At 31.9% G+C, this 19,066-nt stretch overlaps 2 protein-coding genes across 2 annotated transcripts in view; both read left to right on the forward strand.

Moving 5' to 3' along the window:
• The window catches only part of LOC140327414 (uncharacterized), a 37,355-nt gene extending 26,316 nt beyond the window's left edge, over positions 1–11,039 (forward strand). The window contains exons 25-37 of the mRNA XM_072406798.1: positions 208–243; positions 1,029–1,168; positions 1,663–1,730; positions 5,321–5,481; positions 6,277–6,303; positions 6,404–6,561; positions 7,524–7,585; positions 7,719–7,891; positions 8,517–8,552; positions 9,338–9,477; positions 9,972–10,039; positions 10,344–10,504; positions 10,897–11,039. Of these exons, the coding sequence (XP_072262899.1) occupies positions 208–243; positions 1,029–1,168; positions 1,663–1,730; positions 5,321–5,481; positions 6,277–6,303; positions 6,404–6,561; positions 7,524–7,585; positions 7,719–7,891; positions 8,517–8,552; positions 9,338–9,477; positions 9,972–10,039; positions 10,344–10,504; positions 10,897–11,039 (1,373 nt within the window). The remainder of the gene's footprint in view (positions 1–207; positions 244–1,028; positions 1,169–1,662; positions 1,731–5,320; positions 5,482–6,276; positions 6,304–6,403; positions 6,562–7,523; positions 7,586–7,718; positions 7,892–8,516; positions 8,553–9,337; positions 9,478–9,971; positions 10,040–10,343; positions 10,505–10,896) is intronic.
• Positions 11,040–13,086: 2,047 nt separating this feature from the next.
• The window catches only part of LOC140326506 (mucin-16-like), a 33,566-nt gene continuing 27,586 nt past the window's right edge, over positions 13,087–19,066 (forward strand). Inside the window, exons 1-9 of the mRNA XM_072405155.1 lie at positions 13,087–13,189; positions 13,807–13,842; positions 14,592–14,731; positions 15,114–15,181; positions 15,448–15,608; positions 16,863–16,889; positions 16,991–17,148; positions 17,889–17,950; positions 18,081–18,253. Of these exons, the coding sequence (XP_072261256.1) occupies positions 13,827–13,842; positions 14,592–14,731; positions 15,114–15,181; positions 15,448–15,608; positions 16,863–16,889; positions 16,991–17,148; positions 17,889–17,950; positions 18,081–18,253 (805 nt within the window). The 5' untranslated portion in view covers positions 13,087–13,189; positions 13,807–13,826. The remainder of the gene's footprint in view (positions 13,190–13,806; positions 13,843–14,591; positions 14,732–15,113; positions 15,182–15,447; positions 15,609–16,862; positions 16,890–16,990; positions 17,149–17,888; positions 17,951–18,080; positions 18,254–19,066) is intronic.

Genomic DNA, 19,066 nt, shown 5'->3' on the forward strand with positions numbered 1-19,066 from the left:
AGATATGATTTAAACAAAAAATGTTGTTTATGAAATTGTTTTTTAGGCAACTAACAGTAAGAGTAACATTGTTTTGCTTGCCTTTTGAAAAAAGAGGACCTAGTTATACTTTAAAAAAAACACATTCGACATAGAAATAAATTACTCATTCATTTTGCTTGTGTTATCCTTAAGGCTAACATTACATTTTGTCCCTTTTTTGTTTAGGTTATAATGAGCAGGAGTCAATGTCTCCAATTCCAAGTAAGACATTTAAAAAGCAAAAAGTAAAAATGTTTAAACTCAAGTTCATTCTGCTAAGATCTTCTTTCTCCTGACAATCAGAGTAATATAAATAATTAATATTCTTTCTGAGTCATTATATCATGATGTGTTTTGTGAAGTGCTATGCACAGTCCTACTGAATTGCATTTCAATGCAACTCATAAAAACAACCAAGCATACAGCCATACTGTTGCCACTGTTTGTTTGAGACAATTGCCTCACTTGTTAAAGGACTCCAAGTCTGGAGAAGGTTCACTGTCATCAGTAAAGCTGGGTGATGCAGCAAAACTTGAACAGATTACTTAAAACTAATTTGCTGTATGTTAGCAAATCTTTTTTTTATCCTGGTCCAGATTCATTTAAGGTTTGCTGGATCACTTAGCTTCACTGATAAAAGTGTATCCTCTCCCGCCTTGGAGAGCTTTAGTAAATCAGTGCCAATGACCCCCAAAAAAGAGAAACAGCCTCTACAGCTTTGCTGACCATACATAAATGAAACCCCTTAAAAGGCTAAGCTAGACGTCTAGTACATCTAAAGAGTTGAACAAGAAAAAATAAGCATAGCAAAAGCCAGGAATTACAAATAAAACAATAGCACTGTCAACTTTTTTATAATTACTAGTAAAGAATGCATTAAGTTAACATGAATTGTAAATATTCTATAGCTATTTACCTTTAGGCTTTCCTATTATGTGTGTTTTTTATTTATCTAAATAGAACTTAAATTCTACTAGTTGTTGATGTTGATTTATTTATACTTTCAGCTACAATCCCAACCACACCATTGGTAGCAATTAGCAGTTTTACTGTAAATATTACTATAACGAATCTCCCATACACCTCTGAAATGGGGAAACCCAACACCTCTATATTCAACAGCACTCAACTTATAATGAATAATTTGGTGAGTATGGTTTACTAATTCAAAGCTTATCTGAAAATCTTTAAAGCACCATTTGCAAGGTTGCCATTTTCTCTGATCTTTTATGTTAATATTTAAATATCAATAATATTTAATGATAATAGGAAATATGTAGTAAGTGCTTTTTGAAAAATGTAAGCTTTATGTATATGAATAAAAAAATATTTTTTTTTTTGTTACAAAACACTTTATTTTGTAACTTTTGTACACAGTTAGATCAGGTTAATTCAGTTACCTCTTCTGCTAGATTCTGTGAAATTCTTGTTGCCATAACTGGATATTAAAAGTGAACACAACTTTACTTTAGCTATCAAGCTACAAGAAGGTTTACTTTAAAAAATATACAATCCTTTACAAAATCAAATGATTATATTATTTATTTGTTTATTTTTTCAAGATTTTAGAGACCTAAAGTAAAATTTATATACAAACAATTAGCAATGTTTGCAATAGTTTTGTGTTTTCTTGTTTTTTAGTTGGACTCACTAATGAATAAAACAAGCCTTAAGGAAATGTATAGTAGATGTAAAGTTGTGGGATTTAGGTAAGTTACAATAGTGTGTTTATGTATGAATAATGTAAAAGCACTCACCATCAACAGTATACCCAGCGGCTGACTCCTCTGTTACAGTGAACTTCACTTTGACTAATCTGAAATTTGTCGATGAATTTACAAACCCAGCTTCTTCTAAATACATTAGCACACAGGCGATCATGAATACACTGGTAAGTAAATAAGATAAAGGCAACCTAAAGTCACATAAGTAAAATTAATAATTAATAAATAAAAAACAGGCTTCTTCAGATGTTTGCAAACACCTATGTAGGCATTTGCAAGCCACTGTAACAGCCTAGTCCATGGGCTCTTTTTTAGATTTTGTTTGTAAATTATAACCTCTAATAATAACTGCTAGCAAACACTAAAAAACTCATAGAAGGCATTTTTAATCATTTGCAAGTGGCACCAGTTCAAGTCTACAAAGGCAGCAGGGGCAGCAAACCGCCCCTAGAAGCTGCATGTAGTGTCCAAACACCCTGTCCCTAAACCCACCAGCTTCATACCACTTGTCTCTGGGCCCATTTGTCACAATGATAACCATTTTTGAAAGTAGTTTTGAGTGAAAACTGCTTTTAAAAACTAACACTCTGAACCAAGTCTAAGGGTGAGATTGTACTATTTTTTATCCCTGTGACACCAGGAGAAAAGTTGAAAGGAACATGGTTCATCAGAACAGGATTCCCCTTCATACCAATGAAAGTCGCCCCTATTGTATGGATTTTTCTTTTTCCTTCTTTTCTGTTCCTTCAACCCCCTGTCAGAATAGAAAAGGAGGTGAACTCTCCAGCAGACCCAAATAAAGCAAGAAAAAACAATTTTTACCAACTTTTTTTATTCATCAAATGAAAGAGAAAACAAAGATAGGATGTTTAAATGAAGTGGCAAAAATATTTCAAATTTGTATTTTAGCTGGATGATTTAATGAAGAAAACCAGTTTAAAGATGAGTTTGTCTGCCTGCCAACTAATAAGGTAAGAAAACAATTTCCAAAAGGCAACTGTATAGTTAATATGTATTTTAGTTACAGAACGTAATTAGGTTGCATGTTTACTATATGTGAATGTAACTAATTGTCAAATTTTCAATGTTATGCCATTGATATACAGTTTGGAAAACAGTGATGGTGACACCAAAGTCAATGCCGTCTGCAAGTACAACAGCACGCTGGAAACCTCTCCATTTAATACAGTTGATTTTTACAAGGAACTAAAAAATCAGACTTTGAACATTACAAAGTTGTCAATCTACACTCTGAATCCTAACAGCCTTTACGTCAATGGTAAGTTTTCCTTTGCTAATTATTATTATTTATTATCCACTGTCACATACACTGGATAATTCTGTCCTAAAGTGTATGGTCAAAGCATTTTTGGATAGAGTTAGGAAGGATTAGTACTTCTGTCAGGTTTTACTGCATTCATAAGCTCTGTTGGAGAAACCCATTTTTCTTTCTTTCTGGTAAAAACGTTGTCTCACCGAGAATGGAAGAAAAGCAACAAAGACATAACGTTTTAGTGTTGTATATTATCCTGTTGCAGATTTTCCCCTACGTCCTTTTTGGTACAAGGATGTCATATAAACAGGAATAATGAATAATGAAATCCCAGCAGTAAAACTTAACTGGAGTTATTTCCTTTTATAATTCTTATGTATAGATATAATTTAAACAACAAATGTTGTTTACAAATTTGTTTTTAAGCAACCAGTAGTAAAAGTAACATTTGTTTTGCTTGCCTGTTGAAAAAAGAGGAAATAGTTACACTTCAAAAAAAATAAATTATCCATAAAAATAAATTGCTCATGAATTTTGCTGGTGTTGTCTCCAAGGCTAACATTTCATTTTGTCCCTTTTTTTGTCTAGGTTATAATGAGCAGGAATCAATGTCCCCAATTCCAAGTAAGATATTTAAAATGCTAAAAGTAAAAATGTTTAAACTGAAGTTCATTCTTCTAAATAGAAAAACAACTAAGCATACAGCCACACTGCTGCTACTGTTTGTTTGAGACAATGGACTTGATTTATTAAAGCTCTCCAAGGCTGGAGAGCATGCATTTCCATCAGTGAATCTGGGTGATCCAGAAAAACTGGAATGTATCACCTAAAAGTAATTTGCTATGTGTTAGCAAATGTTTTTAATCCTGGACCAGATCTATTCCAGGTTTGCTTGATCACCCAGCATCACTGATGAAAGTGTATTCTCTCCAGCCTTGGAGAGCTTTAATAAATCAGGCTCAATGACGCAAAAATAAAGAAACCGCCTCTACAGCTTTGATGAGCATACATAAGTGAAGCCCTTAAAAGGCTAAGCTAGACTTCTAGTAGTTCTAGAGTTGAGCAAGACAAATAAATATTGCAAAAGACAGGGATTACAAATGAAACAATAGTACTCCTAACCATATAAAATCACTAGTAAAGAATGCATTAACTTAACATGTATTGTAAATATTCTATAGCTATTTAAAATTAGGGTTTCTTTTTTATTTGTGTTTTAATTATCTAAATATGAGTTATATTCTACTTGTTTATGATGTTGATTTATTTATTCTTTCAGCTACAATCCCAACCACACCATTGGTAGCAATTAGCAGTTTTACTGTAAATGTTACTATAACTAATCTCCCATACACCTCTGATATGGGGAAACCCAACACCTCTATATTCAACAGCACTCAACTTATAATGAATATTTTGGTGAGTATGGTTTACTAATTCAAAGCTTATCTGAAAATCTTCAAAGCACCATTTGCATGGTTGCCATTTGCTCAGATCTTTAAAGTTATTAATTAAATATCAATATTATTTAAAGATAATAAGAAATATGTAGTAAGTGCTTTTTGAAAAATGTAAGCTCTATGTATATGAATAAAAAAAATTTTTTTTTTGGTTACAAAACACTTTATTTTGTGACTTTTGTACACAGTTAGATCAGGTTAATTCACTTACTTGTTCTGCTAAATCCTGTGAAATTCTTGTTGACATGATTAAATATTTAAAGTGAACACAACTTTAGTCATCAAGAACGTTTACTTTAATAAATATACAATCCTTAACAAAATCAAAGGATTATATTATTTATTTGTTCATTTTGTAATATTTGTGTTTTGGTTTTTAAAGATTTTAGAGACCTAAAGTAATATTTATATACAAACAATTAGCAATGTTTGCAATAGTTTTGTTTTTTCTTCTTTTTTAGTTGGACTCACTAATGAATAAAACAAGCCTTAAGGAAATGTATAGTAGATGTAAAGTTGTGAGATTTAGGTAAGTTACAATAGTGTGTTTATGTATGAATAATGTAAAAGAATACCCTCTCTAGCACACAGGTCACAATGTTTTTCCACTTTAATCAGTGTACAATACAGTGGTAGGCTTACATACAACATTTTATAATATTATAAAAGGTGCAATGTGATAAAATATGTAGACATTGTTTTCATTCATCCTGACTAAACCTATATAGATTTTTATAAATGAAGACTAGCTTCTCGCTCTTTATTTGCTAAAGTGTTTATAATGTATTTGTGGCACTAAATGTAAAGTCTGCATTTTTTTTTGTTTTTGTTTTTTTTTATAGGTTAGGAAATTCACAAGACACTAAAGTTGATGCCATATGTACAAGCACCAATCAGACACCATTTGACACTGTGGCTTTGTATAAAGAGCTGAAAAATTTGACATCCAACTTTAGCAAACTTAGCGTCTATACCTTGGATCCAAACAGTGTTTATGTCAATGGTAATGTTAAAATATGGCTTTTTTACTTTTACAATGTGTAAATGTGTTTATTAATATTATTATGAATATTATTAATAATAATAACAATATTATTAATAATAATAATAATAATAATAATATTTTTTTGTAATAGGATAATAGAGCATTAAAATAATCAAGATCAAAGACCATTTACCATTACTATAAAAAAACAAGGCATTGCTCTCATTCACACATACCGAACAGACACAATCCTCAGCATCACTTATTACCCTTGGACCACACAGATAACCTACAAAAAGTGAATGACTTGTAAAATGTAGTAAAGTATTTTATGCACTAATTTAGGACACATATCTAAACTTATACCTTTGCATAATATCAACTATCAGCTGTACAAAAGCTGCTTAAATCAGCTCTAGTAGCCAATGTACATTTATATTGTAGGAGTTTAGCTTCAACTCATTGCTGTAGAGAGGTATTTCAGACATCACTTCTATTTCAAGGAGCTTTACCCACTTCTATTCACAAAAATATAAAGAAAAATAAAATTGAATATTAAAGTAGTGTGTGCTCATACATAAACAACACAGTGGATCAGAACTTTACCAAGCAATCAATATATAAAAATATCTACATCACAATTGAGGTAAAAAACCTGAACAAATACACCTTAAACAATTCCAGTCTATATATCAATGGTAATATAAAACATACATTTTAACTATGTATGGAATGTAAGTTTGTACCAGTAAAATATAGTGAAAAAGTCTTTAAATCTTTGTTAAACATTAAAAACCCTATTCTTTCTTTTAGGTTATAATGAATACACATTGTCAACAAGTAAGTGGACATATTATGCAGAAATGAGATGTATACACAAACATTAACAGTGCTACAAATAAACTTGTTGCTTATCTGTTTTCTTCTTGGTACATTGTAGCTATTTTGCCAACAACTCACTCGCCATCAACAGTATACCCAGCAGCCGACTCCTCTGTTACAGTGAACTTCACTTTGACTAATCTGAAATTTGTCTATGAATTTACAAACCCAGCTTCTTCTAAATACATTAGCACACAGGCGATCATGAATACACTGGTAAGTAAATAAGTTAAAGGCGACCTAAAGTCACAGAACTCACTTTAAGAATTATTAAAAAACAATAAGCACACAGCCGTATACCAGCAATATATTTTTTTTAAATACAAATGAAAAGTTTTTGTTTATTCTGTTAATCTGTGTAGTGGATGCTAATGGTTTTCACTATTTGTCTGAACACTAAAGAACATTGGAGTGGCTGTAATGTCAGCAGATTGTTTATTAGAAAACTACATGTTCCATGTTTCCTTGCACAGTGTATTATGACTGCAGACATTTATGCTTGTAGTCTCAGCTCTCTATAACACAAAAGGGTGGCTACACTGGCTACAAAGGAAGACATTTTAAATAGGAGTAGTAAGCCACTGCAATAGCCTAGCGTAGTGGCTCCTTTTTGGGATTTTGTGTTTAAAATATAACCTCTAGTAATACCCACTAGCAAACACTAAACAAAACTTGTACAAGGCATTTTTAAGCATTTGCAAAGTGGCACCAGTATATGGCAGCAGGGGCAGCAAACCGCTCCTAGAAGCTGCATGTAGTGTCCAAACCACCTCTCCCTAAACCCACCAGCTTCCTAAGACTTGTCTTTTGGCCCATTTGGTACAATGATAACCATTTTTGAAAGTAGTTTTGAATGGTAATACAACTGAAAAGTGCTTTTAAAAACTAACACAATTAACCAAGCCTAAGGGTGAGATTGTTCACCTTTTTATCCCTGTGACACCAGCAGAAGAGGAATATGGGTCATCAGAAAAGGAATCCTCCTCATACCAATGAAAGTAGCCCCTATTGTAGAGATATTTCCTTCTTTTCTGTTCCTGTAACCCTCGGTCAGATTAGAAAGGGAGGCGAAATCTCTCCAGCAGACCCAAAGATAGCAAGAAAAAAAATTTAACACCTTTTTTTATTCTTCAAATGAATTAAATGAAGTTTCAAAAATTTTTCAATTTGTATTTTAGCTGGATGATTTATTGAAGAAAACCAGTTTAAAAAAGAGTTTTTCTGCCTGCCAACTAATAGGGTAAGAACACAATTTCCAAAAGCAACTGTATAGTTAATATGTATTTCAGTTGCAAAACTTATTAGGTTACATGTTTACTTTATGTGAATGTAAGTAACTGTCACCTTTTCAATGTAATGTTGTTCATATACAGTTTGGAAAACAGCGATGGTGACACCAAAGTCAATGCCGTCTGCAAGTACAACAGCACGCTAGAAACCTCTCCATTTAATACAGTTGATTTTTACAAGGAACTAAAAAATCAGACTTTGAACATTACAAAGTTGGCAATCTACACTCTGAATCCTAACAGCCTTTACGTCAATGGTAAGTATTCCTTTGTTAATTATTATTATTTTTTTATCCACTGTCACATACACTAGATAATTCTGTCCTAAAGTGTATAGTCAAAGCATTTTTGGATAGGGTAAGGAAGGATTAGTACTTCTGTCAGGTATTACTGCATTCGGAAGTTCTGTTGGAGAAAGCCATTTTTCTGGTAAAAACGTTGTCTCAACAAGATTAGAAGTAAAGCAATGTTTGGACAGTAAAAATGTTTTGGTTTTTTTCAGTAGGGGAATACTAAAGTCCCTATGAACTTTTTAATGTTGTGTATTTTTCTGTTCAGATTTTTTCTCACGTCCTTTGTGGTACCAGGTTGTCATAAAAACAGGAAGTGGGAGGAAATCTCTGTAATGAAATCCCAGCAGTAAAACCTAACTGGAGTTTTTTCCTTCTTATGTATAGATATGATTTAAACAAAAAATGTTGTTTATGAAATTGTTTTTTAGGCAACTAACAGTAAGAGTAACATTGTTTTGCTTGCCTTTTGAAAAAAGAGGACCTAGTTATACTTTAAAAAAAACACATTCGACATAGAAATAAATTACTCATTCATTTTGCTTGTGTTATCCTTAAGGCTAACATTACATTTTGTCCCTTTTTTGTTTAGGTTATAATGAGCAGGAGTCAATGTCTCCAATTCCAAGTAAGACATTTAAAAAGCAAAAAGTAAAAATGTTTAAACTCAAGTTCATTCTGCTAAGATCTTCTTTCTCCTGACAATCAGAGTAATATAAATAATTAATATTCTTTCTGAGTCATTATATCATGATGTGTTTTGTGAAGTGCTATGCACAGTCCTACTGAATTGCATTTCAATGCAACTCATAAAAACAACCAAGCATACAGCCATACTGTTGCCACTGTTTGTTTGAGACAATTGCCTCACTTGTTAAAGGACTCCAAGTCTGGAGAAGGTTCACTGTCATCAGTAAAGCTGGGTGATGCAGCAAAACTTGAACAGATTACTTAAAACTAATTTGCTGTATGTTAGCAAATCTTTTTTTTATCCTGGTCCAGATTCATTTAAGGTTTGCTGGATCACTTAGCTTCACTGATAAAAGTGTATCCTCTCCCGCCTTGGAGAGCTTTAGTAAATCAGTGCCAATGACCCCCAAAAAAGAGAAACAGCCTCTACAGCTTTGCTGACCATACATAAATGAAACCCCTTAAAAGGCTAAGCTAGACGTCTAGTACATCTAAAGAGTTGAACAAGAAAAAATAAGCATAGCAAAAGCCAGGAATTACAAATAAAACAATAGCACTGTCAACTTTTTTATAATTACTAGTAAAGAATGCATTAAGTTAACATGAATTGTAAATATTCTATAGCTATTTACCTTTAGGCTTTCCTATTATGTGTGTTTTTTATTTATCTAAATAGAACTTAAATTCTACTAGTTGTTGATGTTGATTTATTTATACTTTCAGCTACAATCCCAACCACACCATTGGTAGCAATTAGCAGTTTTACTGTAAATATTACTATAACGAATCTCCCATACACCTCTGAAATGGGGAAACCCAACACCTCTATATTCAACAGCACTCAACTTATAATGAATAATTTGGTGAGTATGGTTTACTAATTCAAAGCTTATCTGAAAATCTTTAAAGCACCATTTGCAAGGTTGCCATTTTCTCTGATCTTTTATGTTAATATTTAAATATCAATAATATTTAATGATAATAGGAAATATGTAGTAAGTGCTTTTTGAAAAATGTAAGCTTTATGTATATGAATAAAAAAATATTTTTTTTTTTGTTACAAAACACTTTATTTTGTAACTTTTGTACACAGTTAGATCAGGTTAATTCAGTTACCTCTTCTGCTAGATTCTGTGAAATTCTTGTTGCCATAACTGGATATTAAAAGTGAACACAACTTTACTTTAGCTATCAAGCTACAAGAAGGTTTACTTTAAAAAATATACAATCCTTTACAAAATCAAATGATTATATTATTTATTTGTTTATTTTTTCAAGATTTTAGAGACCTAAAGTAAAATTTATATACAAACAATTAGCAATGTTTGCAATAGTTTTGTGTTTTCTTGTTTTTTAGTTGGACTCACTAATGAATAAAACAAGCCTTAAGGAAATGTATAGTAGATGTAAAGTTGTGGGATTTAGGTAAGTTACAATAGTGTGTTTATGTATGAATAATGTAAAAGGATACCCTCTCCAGCACACAGGTCACAATGTTTTTCCACTTTATTCAGTGTACAATACAGAGGTAGGCTTACATACAACATTTTATAATAAGAAAGGTGCAATGTGATAAGGTATGTGGACATTGTTTTTATTCATCCTGACTAAACCTATATAGATTTTTCCATAAATGTAGACTAGCTTCTAGCTCTTTTTTGTTAACATGTTTATAATGTATTTGTGGCACAAAATGTAAAGTCTGCATTTTTATTTGCTTTTTTTATAGGTTAGGAAATTCACAAGATACTAAAGTTGATGCAATATGTACAAGCACCAATCAGACACCATTTGACACTGTGGTTTTGTATAAAGAGCTGAAAAATTTGACATCCAACTTTAGCAAACTCAGCATCTATACCTTGGATCCAAACAGTGTTTATGTCAATGGTAATGTTAAAATATATATATTTTTACAATGTTTAAAGGGGTTTATTATTAATATTTTTATTAATTATATTATTATTAATAGTAATAATAACAATAATAATTTTTTTCTAATAGAATAATACAGCAATAAAATAACCAAAGTCAAAGACTATACAACATTACAATATAAAAACAAGGCATTGCTCTCATTCACACATGCTGGACAGACACAATCCTCAGCATCACTTATTACCCTCAGAACCCCAAATAACAAACAAAAAATGCATGACTTGTAACATGTAGTATAATACTTTTACATACTGTTTTAGGACATTTATCTAAACTTATGCCTTTGCCTAAAACCAATTATCAGGTGTAGAAAAGCCAGAAGTTTCTATATTTGCTCTTTGCAGCTCAGCTAACTGATCTTGTGGCTGCCTCTCAACATGGACCATATATTAGAAGCCGTCAGGACTTAATTAAAGGAATGAGACCCAGAATTAGTTTCTCTTCATATAACTCAAAGAAAAATCAAAGGCAGCTTGTTGGAATTTAAAATTTAAACTGCAGGTCGGAATTAGATCATTGCAGCTGAAATATTCTCTGATAAAGATTGGAAGAATCCCTAATGGACCTTTGGTGCAAGCAAAATACACCTGAATGCACTATGCCTTAAATCAGCTCTAGTAGCCAATGTACATTTATATTGTGGGAGATTAGCTTCAAGTCACTTGCTGCAGTGAGGTATTTCAGACATCACTTCAATTTCAAGGTTTGCTCACATCTTTTCACAAAAATATGAAGTAAAAAAATGAATATTAAAGTAGACGGAGAAAGCTGGGGTTTTGTTGTTGGAAAAATAACCAAATCGTTCAGCATTGACTGTGTGCTCATTCATTAACAACACAGTGGGGCAGAACTTTACCAAGCAATCAATATATTAAGAGATCTACAACATCACAAATGGAGTAAAAAAAAAACTGGACAAATACCCCTTGGACTATTCCAGTCTATATATGGATGGTATTATATAACATACATTTTAACTATGTACAGAATATAATTTTGTACCAGTAAAATATAGTGAAAAGGTTTATTGTTAAACATTAAAAAACTCATTTTTTTCTTTTAGGTTATAACGAATACACAAATAAAACAAGCCTTAAGGAAATGTATAGTAGATGTAAAGTTGTGGGATTTAGGTAAGTTACAATAGTGTGTTTATGTATGAATAATGTAAAAGAGTACCCTCTCTAGCACACAGGTCACAATGTTTTTCCACTTTAATCAGTGTACAATACAGTGGTAGGCTTACATACAACATTTTATAATATGATAAAAGGTGCAATGTGATAAAATATGTAGACATTGTTTTCATTCATCCTGACTAAACCTATATAGATTTTTATAAATGAAGACTAGCTTCTAGCTCTTTATTTGTTAATGTGTTTATAATGTATTTATGGCACTAAATGTATATTCTGGATTTTTATTTGCTTTTTTTATAGGTTAGGAAATTCACAAGACACTAAAGTTGATGCCATATGTACAAGCACCAATCAAACACCGTTTGACACTGTGGCTTTGTATAATGAGCTGAAAAATTTGACATCCAACTTTAGCAAACTCAGCATCTATACCTTGGATCCAAACAGTGTTTATGTCAATGGTAATGTTAAAATATGGCTTTTTTACTTTTACAATGTTTAAATGTGTTTATTAATAATATTATTATTTTAATATTATTATTTTTATTATTATTAATAATAATAATTATAATATATTGTAATAGAATAATAAGTTCAAATACCACATAACAATACAATATAAAACAAGGCATTGCTCTCATCCACACATACTGAACAAACACAAACAGTGTTTATGTCAATGGTAATGTTAAAATATGTCTTTTTTACAATGTTTAAATGTTTATTATTAATATTTTATTAATAATATTATTATTAATAGTAATAATAACAATAATATTAATATTTTTGCTCTCATTCACACATACTGAACAGACACAATCCTCAGCATCACTTATTACCATCAGACGGCACGGATAACAAACAAAAAATGCATGACTTGTAACATGTAGTATAATACTTTTAGGCACTGTTTTAGGACATATATCTAAAATTATACCTTTGCATAAAACCAATTATCAGCTGTACAGAAGCCACTTTATTGGGTACAGATTAAACCTTCTAAAATATTGGTATTTCTTTTTTTTGCATAATAAAATGTGAACTGGGAAATATTGCTCAGTAGAAATATCTCTAATGTGTATGACATATAGAAGCCCAGTGGATCTGTCATGGGAGAGTGAATTGTAGACCAGATGATCAAGATCAGAAGTTGCTATGTTTACTTTCTTCTGTTCAGCTAACTGATCTTGTGGCTGCCCCTCAACATGGACCATATTTTTGAAGCCTTCACGACTTAATAAAAGGAATGAGACCCAGAATTCGTTTCTCTTCATATACCAATGAAAATTCAAAGGCAACTTGTTGAAATTTAAAATTTTAACTGCAGGTCGGAATTAGATCATTGCAGCTGAAATAATCACTGATAAAGATTGGAAGAATCCCAAATCGACCTTTCCATTTAATACAGTTGCTTTTTACAAGGAACTAAAAAATCAGACTTTGAACATTACAAAGTTGGCAATCTACACTCTGAATCCTAACAGCCTTTACGTCAATGGTAAAACTTCTTTTTTTAGTATTATTTTTTATTATCCACTGTCACATACACAAATGTATAATCAAAGCATTTTTGGATAGGGTAAGGAAGGATTAGTACTTCTGTCAGATTTTACTGCATTCGGAAGCTCTGTTGGACAGAGGCATTTCATTCTTTCTGGTAAAATTGTTGTCTCACCAAGACTGGAAGTAAAGCAACATAGACAAAAGTATTTTTTTTTCGGTAGGGGAATATTAAAGTCCCTATGAACTTTTTTACATTGTATATTACCCTGTTGTAGATTTTTCCCTAAGTCCTTTCTGGTACAAGGTTGTCAAAAGAACCAGAAGTGAGAGGAAATCTCTCAAATGAAATCAGCAGTAAAACTTAACAGGAGTTCCTTCTTTTATAATTCTCATGCATAGAAATAATTTATAAAAAAAAAATGTTTTTACGAAATTGTTTTTGTAAGAACCAGTAAACCAGTAAAAGTAACATTTGTTTTGCTTGCCTGTTGAAAAAAGAGGAATTAGTTATACTTTAATAAAAATACATTCTACATAGAAATAAATTGCTCATAAATTTTGCTGGTGTTATTTCCAAGGCTAACATTACATTTTGTCCCTTTTTTTGTTTAGGTTATAATGAGCAGGGGTCAATGTCTCCAATTCCAAGTAAGACATTTAAAAGCAAAAATGTAAAATTGTTTAAACTGAAGTTCATTCTGCTAAGATCTTCTTTTTCCTGGTTCCTTCTTCCCTCCCTGATCAAAATGACAATCAGAGTCCTATGCTATGCACAGTCCTACCGAAATGCATTTCAATGCAACCAAGCATACAGCCACACTGCTGCCACTGTTTGTTTTAGACAATGGGCCTCACTTATTAAAGCTCTCCTTGGCTGGAGAAGATACACTATCATCAGTGAAGCTGGGTGATCCAGCAAACCTGGAATGGATTACTTCAAAGTAATTTGCTATTTGTTAGCAAATGTTTTTAATCCTGGTCCAGATCCATTCTAAGTTTTCTTGATCACCCAGCTTCACTGATGAAAGTGTATCCTCTCCAGCCTTGGAGAGCTTTAATAAATTAGGGCCAATGAACCCAAAAATAGTGAACCAGCCTCTACAGCTTTACTGAGCAAGAATAAGTGCAGCCCCTTAAAAGGATAAGCTAGACTTCTAGTACATCTACAGAGTTTAAACAAGACTTTTAAATATTGCAAAATCCAGGGATCACAACTAAAACAATAGTCTTCCTAACTATTTTTTTAATCACTAGTAAAGAAAGTATTAAGTTAACATGTAATGTAAATATTCTATAGCTATTTAACTTTGGGCTTTCATATTATGTGTGTTTTTTTATTCATCTAAATACAATTTATATTATATTTGTTTATGATGTTGATTTATTTATACTTTCAGCTACAATCCCAACCACACCATTGGTAGCAATTAGCAGTTTTACTGTAAATGTTACTATAACTAATCTCCCATACACCTCTGATATGGGGAAACCCAACACCTCCATATTCAACAGCACTCAACTTATAATGAATAATTTGGTGAGTATGGTTTACTATTTCGAAGCTTATCTTAAAATCTTTAAAGCACCATTCGCAAGGTTGCCATTTGCTCAGATCCTAAAAAGTTTTTAGTACTTTAATATTTATATTGATAAATGATAATAAGAGATATGTAGTAATGCTTTTTGAAAAGTGTGGGCTCTATGTACACAAATGAAAAAAAAACATTTTCTTTGTTTCAAAACACTTCATTTTGTAACTATTGTACACGGTTAGATCGGGTTAATTCACTTACCTCTTCTGCTAACAGCATGAGCCCAAGGACACCACTACCTCAGGGATTGTGTTACAATGTATAGAGAATGTGAAATAATTGAAGCGGTGTTTGCAGTGGTTTTATTTTTTCTTTTTTTTTTTTTAGTTGGACTCACTAATGAATAAAACAAGCCTTAATGAAATGTATAGTAGATGTAAAGTTGTGGGATTTAGGTAAGTTACAATAGTGTGTTTATGTATGAATAATGTAAAAGAATACCCTCTCCAGCACACAGGTCACAATGTTTTTCCACTTTAATCAGCGTACAATACATCGGTAGGCTTATATACAACATTTTATAATATGATAAAAGGTGCAATGTGATAAAATATGTAGACGGTGTTTTCATTCATCCTGACTAAACCTATATAGATTTTTCCATAAGTGTATTTATGGCACTAAATGTAAAGTCTGCATTTTTATTTGCTTTTTTTTATAGGTTAGGAAATTCACAAGATACTAAAGTTGATGCCATATGTACAAGCACCAATCAGACACCATTTGACACTGTGGCTTTGTATAAAGAGCTGAAAATTTTGACATCCAACTTTAGCAAACTCAGCATCTATACCTTGGATCCAAACAGTGTTTATGTCAATGGTAATCTTAAAATATGTCTTTTTTACAATGTTTAAATGTGTTTATTAATATTATTATTATTTTTTATTGTTAATAATAATAATAATAATAATAATATATTGTAATAGAATAATAAGTTCAAATACCAAAATTAATAAGTTCAAATACCACATAACAATGCAATATAAAACAAGGCATTGCTCTCATCCACACATACTGAATAAACGCAAACAGTGTTTATGTCAATGGTAATGTTAAAATATGTTTTTTTTTACAATGTTTAAATGTGTTTATTATTAATATTTTTATTATTAATATTATTATTAATAGTAATAATAACAATAATAATAATATTTTTGCTCTCATTCACACATACTGAACAGACACAATCCTCAGCATCACATATTACCCTCAGGCGGCACAGATAACAAACAAAAAGCCTTTACCTTTGCATAAAACCAATTATCAGCTGTACAGAAGCCACTTTATTGGGTACAGATTAATTCTTCTAAAATATTGGTATTTTTTTTTGCATAATAAAATGTGAACTGGGAAATATTGCTCAGTAGAAATATCTCTGATGTGTATGACATATAGAAGCCCAGTGGATCTGTCATGGGAGAGTGAATTGTGGACCAGATGATCAAGATCAGAAGTTGCTATGTTTACTTTCTTCTGTTCAGCTAACTGATCTTGTGGCTGCACCTCAACATGGACCATATATTAGAAGCCTTCACGACTTAATAAAAGGAATGGGACCCAGAATTAGTTTCTCTTCATATATGAATGAAAATTCAAAGGCAGCTTGTTGAAATTCAAAATTTTAACTGCAGGTCAGAATTAGATCATTGCAGCTGAAATAATCACTGATAAAGATTGGAAGCATCTCAAACCGACCTTTGGTGCAAAATACACCTAAATGCACTATGCCCTAAATCAGCTCTAGTAGCCAATGTACATTTATATTGTAGGAGATTAGCTTCAAGTCACTGGCTGTAGAGAGAGAGGTATTTCAGACGTCACTTCCATTTCAAGGTCATTTGCCCATTTCTATTCACAAAAATATGAAGTAAAAAAATGAATATTAAAGTAGACGGAGAAAGCTGGGGTTTTGTTATTGGACTGGAGAAATACACCTTGGACTATTCCAATCTATATATAGATGGTATTATATAACATACATTTTAATTATGTACAGAATATAATTTTGTACCAGTAAAAAATAGTGAAAAGGTTTATTGTTAAACATTAAAAAAACTCATTTTTTTCTTTTAGGTTATAATGAATACACATTGTCAACAAGTAAGTGGACATATTATGCAGAAATGAGATGTATACAGAAACATTTAGGAGTGCTACAAATAAACTTGTTTCTTATCTGTTTTCCTCTTGGTACATTGTAGCTATTTTACCAACAACGCACTCACCATCAACAGTATACCCAGCGGCTGACTCCTCTGTTACAGTGAACTTCACTTTGACTAATCTGAAATTTGTCTATGAATTTACAAACCCAGCATCTTCTAAATACATTAGCACACAGGCGATCATGAATACACTGGTAAGTAAATAAGTTAAAGGCGACCTAAAGTCACATGTGTCAAATTAAGAATTATTAAATAAAAAACAGGCTTCTTCAGAGGTTTGCAAACCCCTGTGTAGGCATTTGCAAGCTGCTGTAACAGCCTAGCGCATGGGCTCTTTTTTAGATTTTGTTTGTAAATTATAACCTCTAGTAATAACCGCTAGCAAACACTAAAAAAAACTTGTAGATTGCATTTTTAATCATTTGCAAGTGGCACCAGATCAAGTCTACAAAAGCAGCAGGGGCAGCAAACTGACCCGAGAAGCTGCACGTAGTGTCCAAACACCCTGTCCCTAAACCCACCAGGTTCCTACCACTTGTCTCTGGGCCCATTTGTCACAATGATAACCATTTTTGAAAGCAGTTTTGAGTGAAAACTGCTTTTAAAAAAACGAACACTCTGAACCAAGTCTAAGGATGAGATTGTACTTTTTTTTATCCCTGTGACACCAGGAGAAAAGTTGAGAGGAACATGGTTCATCAGAACAGGATTCCCCTTCATACCAATGAAAGTAGCCCCAATTGTAAAGATATTTCCTTCTTTTCTGTTCCTTCAACCCCCTGTCAGAATAGAAAAGGAGGTGAACTCTCCAGCAGACCCAAATAAAGCAAGAAAAAACAAATTTTACCAACTTTTTATATTCTTCAAATGAAAAAGAAAACAAAGATAGGATGTTTAAATGAAGTGGCAAAAATATTTCAAATTTGTATTTTAGCTGGATGATTTAATGAAGAAAACCAGTTTAAAGATGAGTTTGTCTGCCTGCCAACTAATAAGGTAAGAAAACAATTTCCAACGGCAACTGTATAGTTATTATGTATTTCAATTGCATAAATTAGGTTGCATGTTTAATTTATGTGAATGCAACTAATTGTCACATTTTTATTGTTATCTCGATGATATACAGTTTGGAAAACAGCGATGGTGACACCAAAGTCAATGCCGTCTGCAAGTACAACAGCACGCTAGAAACCTCTCCATTTAATACAGTTGCTTTTTACAAGGAACTAAAAAATCAGACTTTGAACATTACAAAGTTGGCAATCTACACTCTGAATCCTAACAGCCTTTATGTCAATGGTAAATCTTCTTTTTTTAATATTATTTTTTATTATCCACTGTCACATACACAAATGTATAATCAAAGCATTTTTGGATAGGGTAAGGAAGGATTAGCACTTCTCTCAGATTTTACTGCATTCGGAAGCTCTGTTGGACAGAAGCATTTCTTTCTTTCTGGTAAAATTGTTGTCTCACCAAGACTGGAAGTAAAGCAATACATATTATTATTTTTTTATTATTAACAATAATAATAATAATAGTAATGCTTTGTAATAGAATAATACAGCATTAAAATTATCAAGGTCAACGACCACATAACATTACAATATAAAAACAAGGCATTGCTCTCATTCACACATACTGAACAGACACAATCCTCAGCATCACTTATTACCCTCAGACCGCACAGATAACCTACAAAAAGTGCATGATTTCTAACATGTAGTATATTCATTTTACATACTGTTTTAGGACATATATCTAAACTTATACCTTTGCATAATACCAATTATCAGCTGTACAAAAGCCACTTTATTGGGTACAGATAAATCCTTCTAGCATATTAGTATATTTTTTTCTGCATAATAAAATGCGAACTGGGAAATATTGTTCAGTAGAAATATCTTTGATGTGTATGACATATAGAAGCCCAGTGGATCTGTCATAAGAGAGTGATTTGTGGACCAGATGATCAAGATCAGAATTTGCTATCTTTGCTCTCAGCTGCTCAGCTAACTGATCTTGTGGCTGGCCCTCAACATGGACCATATATTAGAAGCTTTAGGGACTTAATAAAAGGAATGAGACCCAGAATTAGTGTGACCAGAATTA

This window comes from Pyxicephalus adspersus, chromosome 3 (assembly GCF_032062135.1).
Source record: "Pyxicephalus adspersus chromosome 3, UCB_Pads_2.0, whole genome shotgun sequence".
NCBI lineage: Eukaryota > Metazoa > Chordata > Amphibia > Anura > Pyxicephalidae > Pyxicephalus > Pyxicephalus adspersus.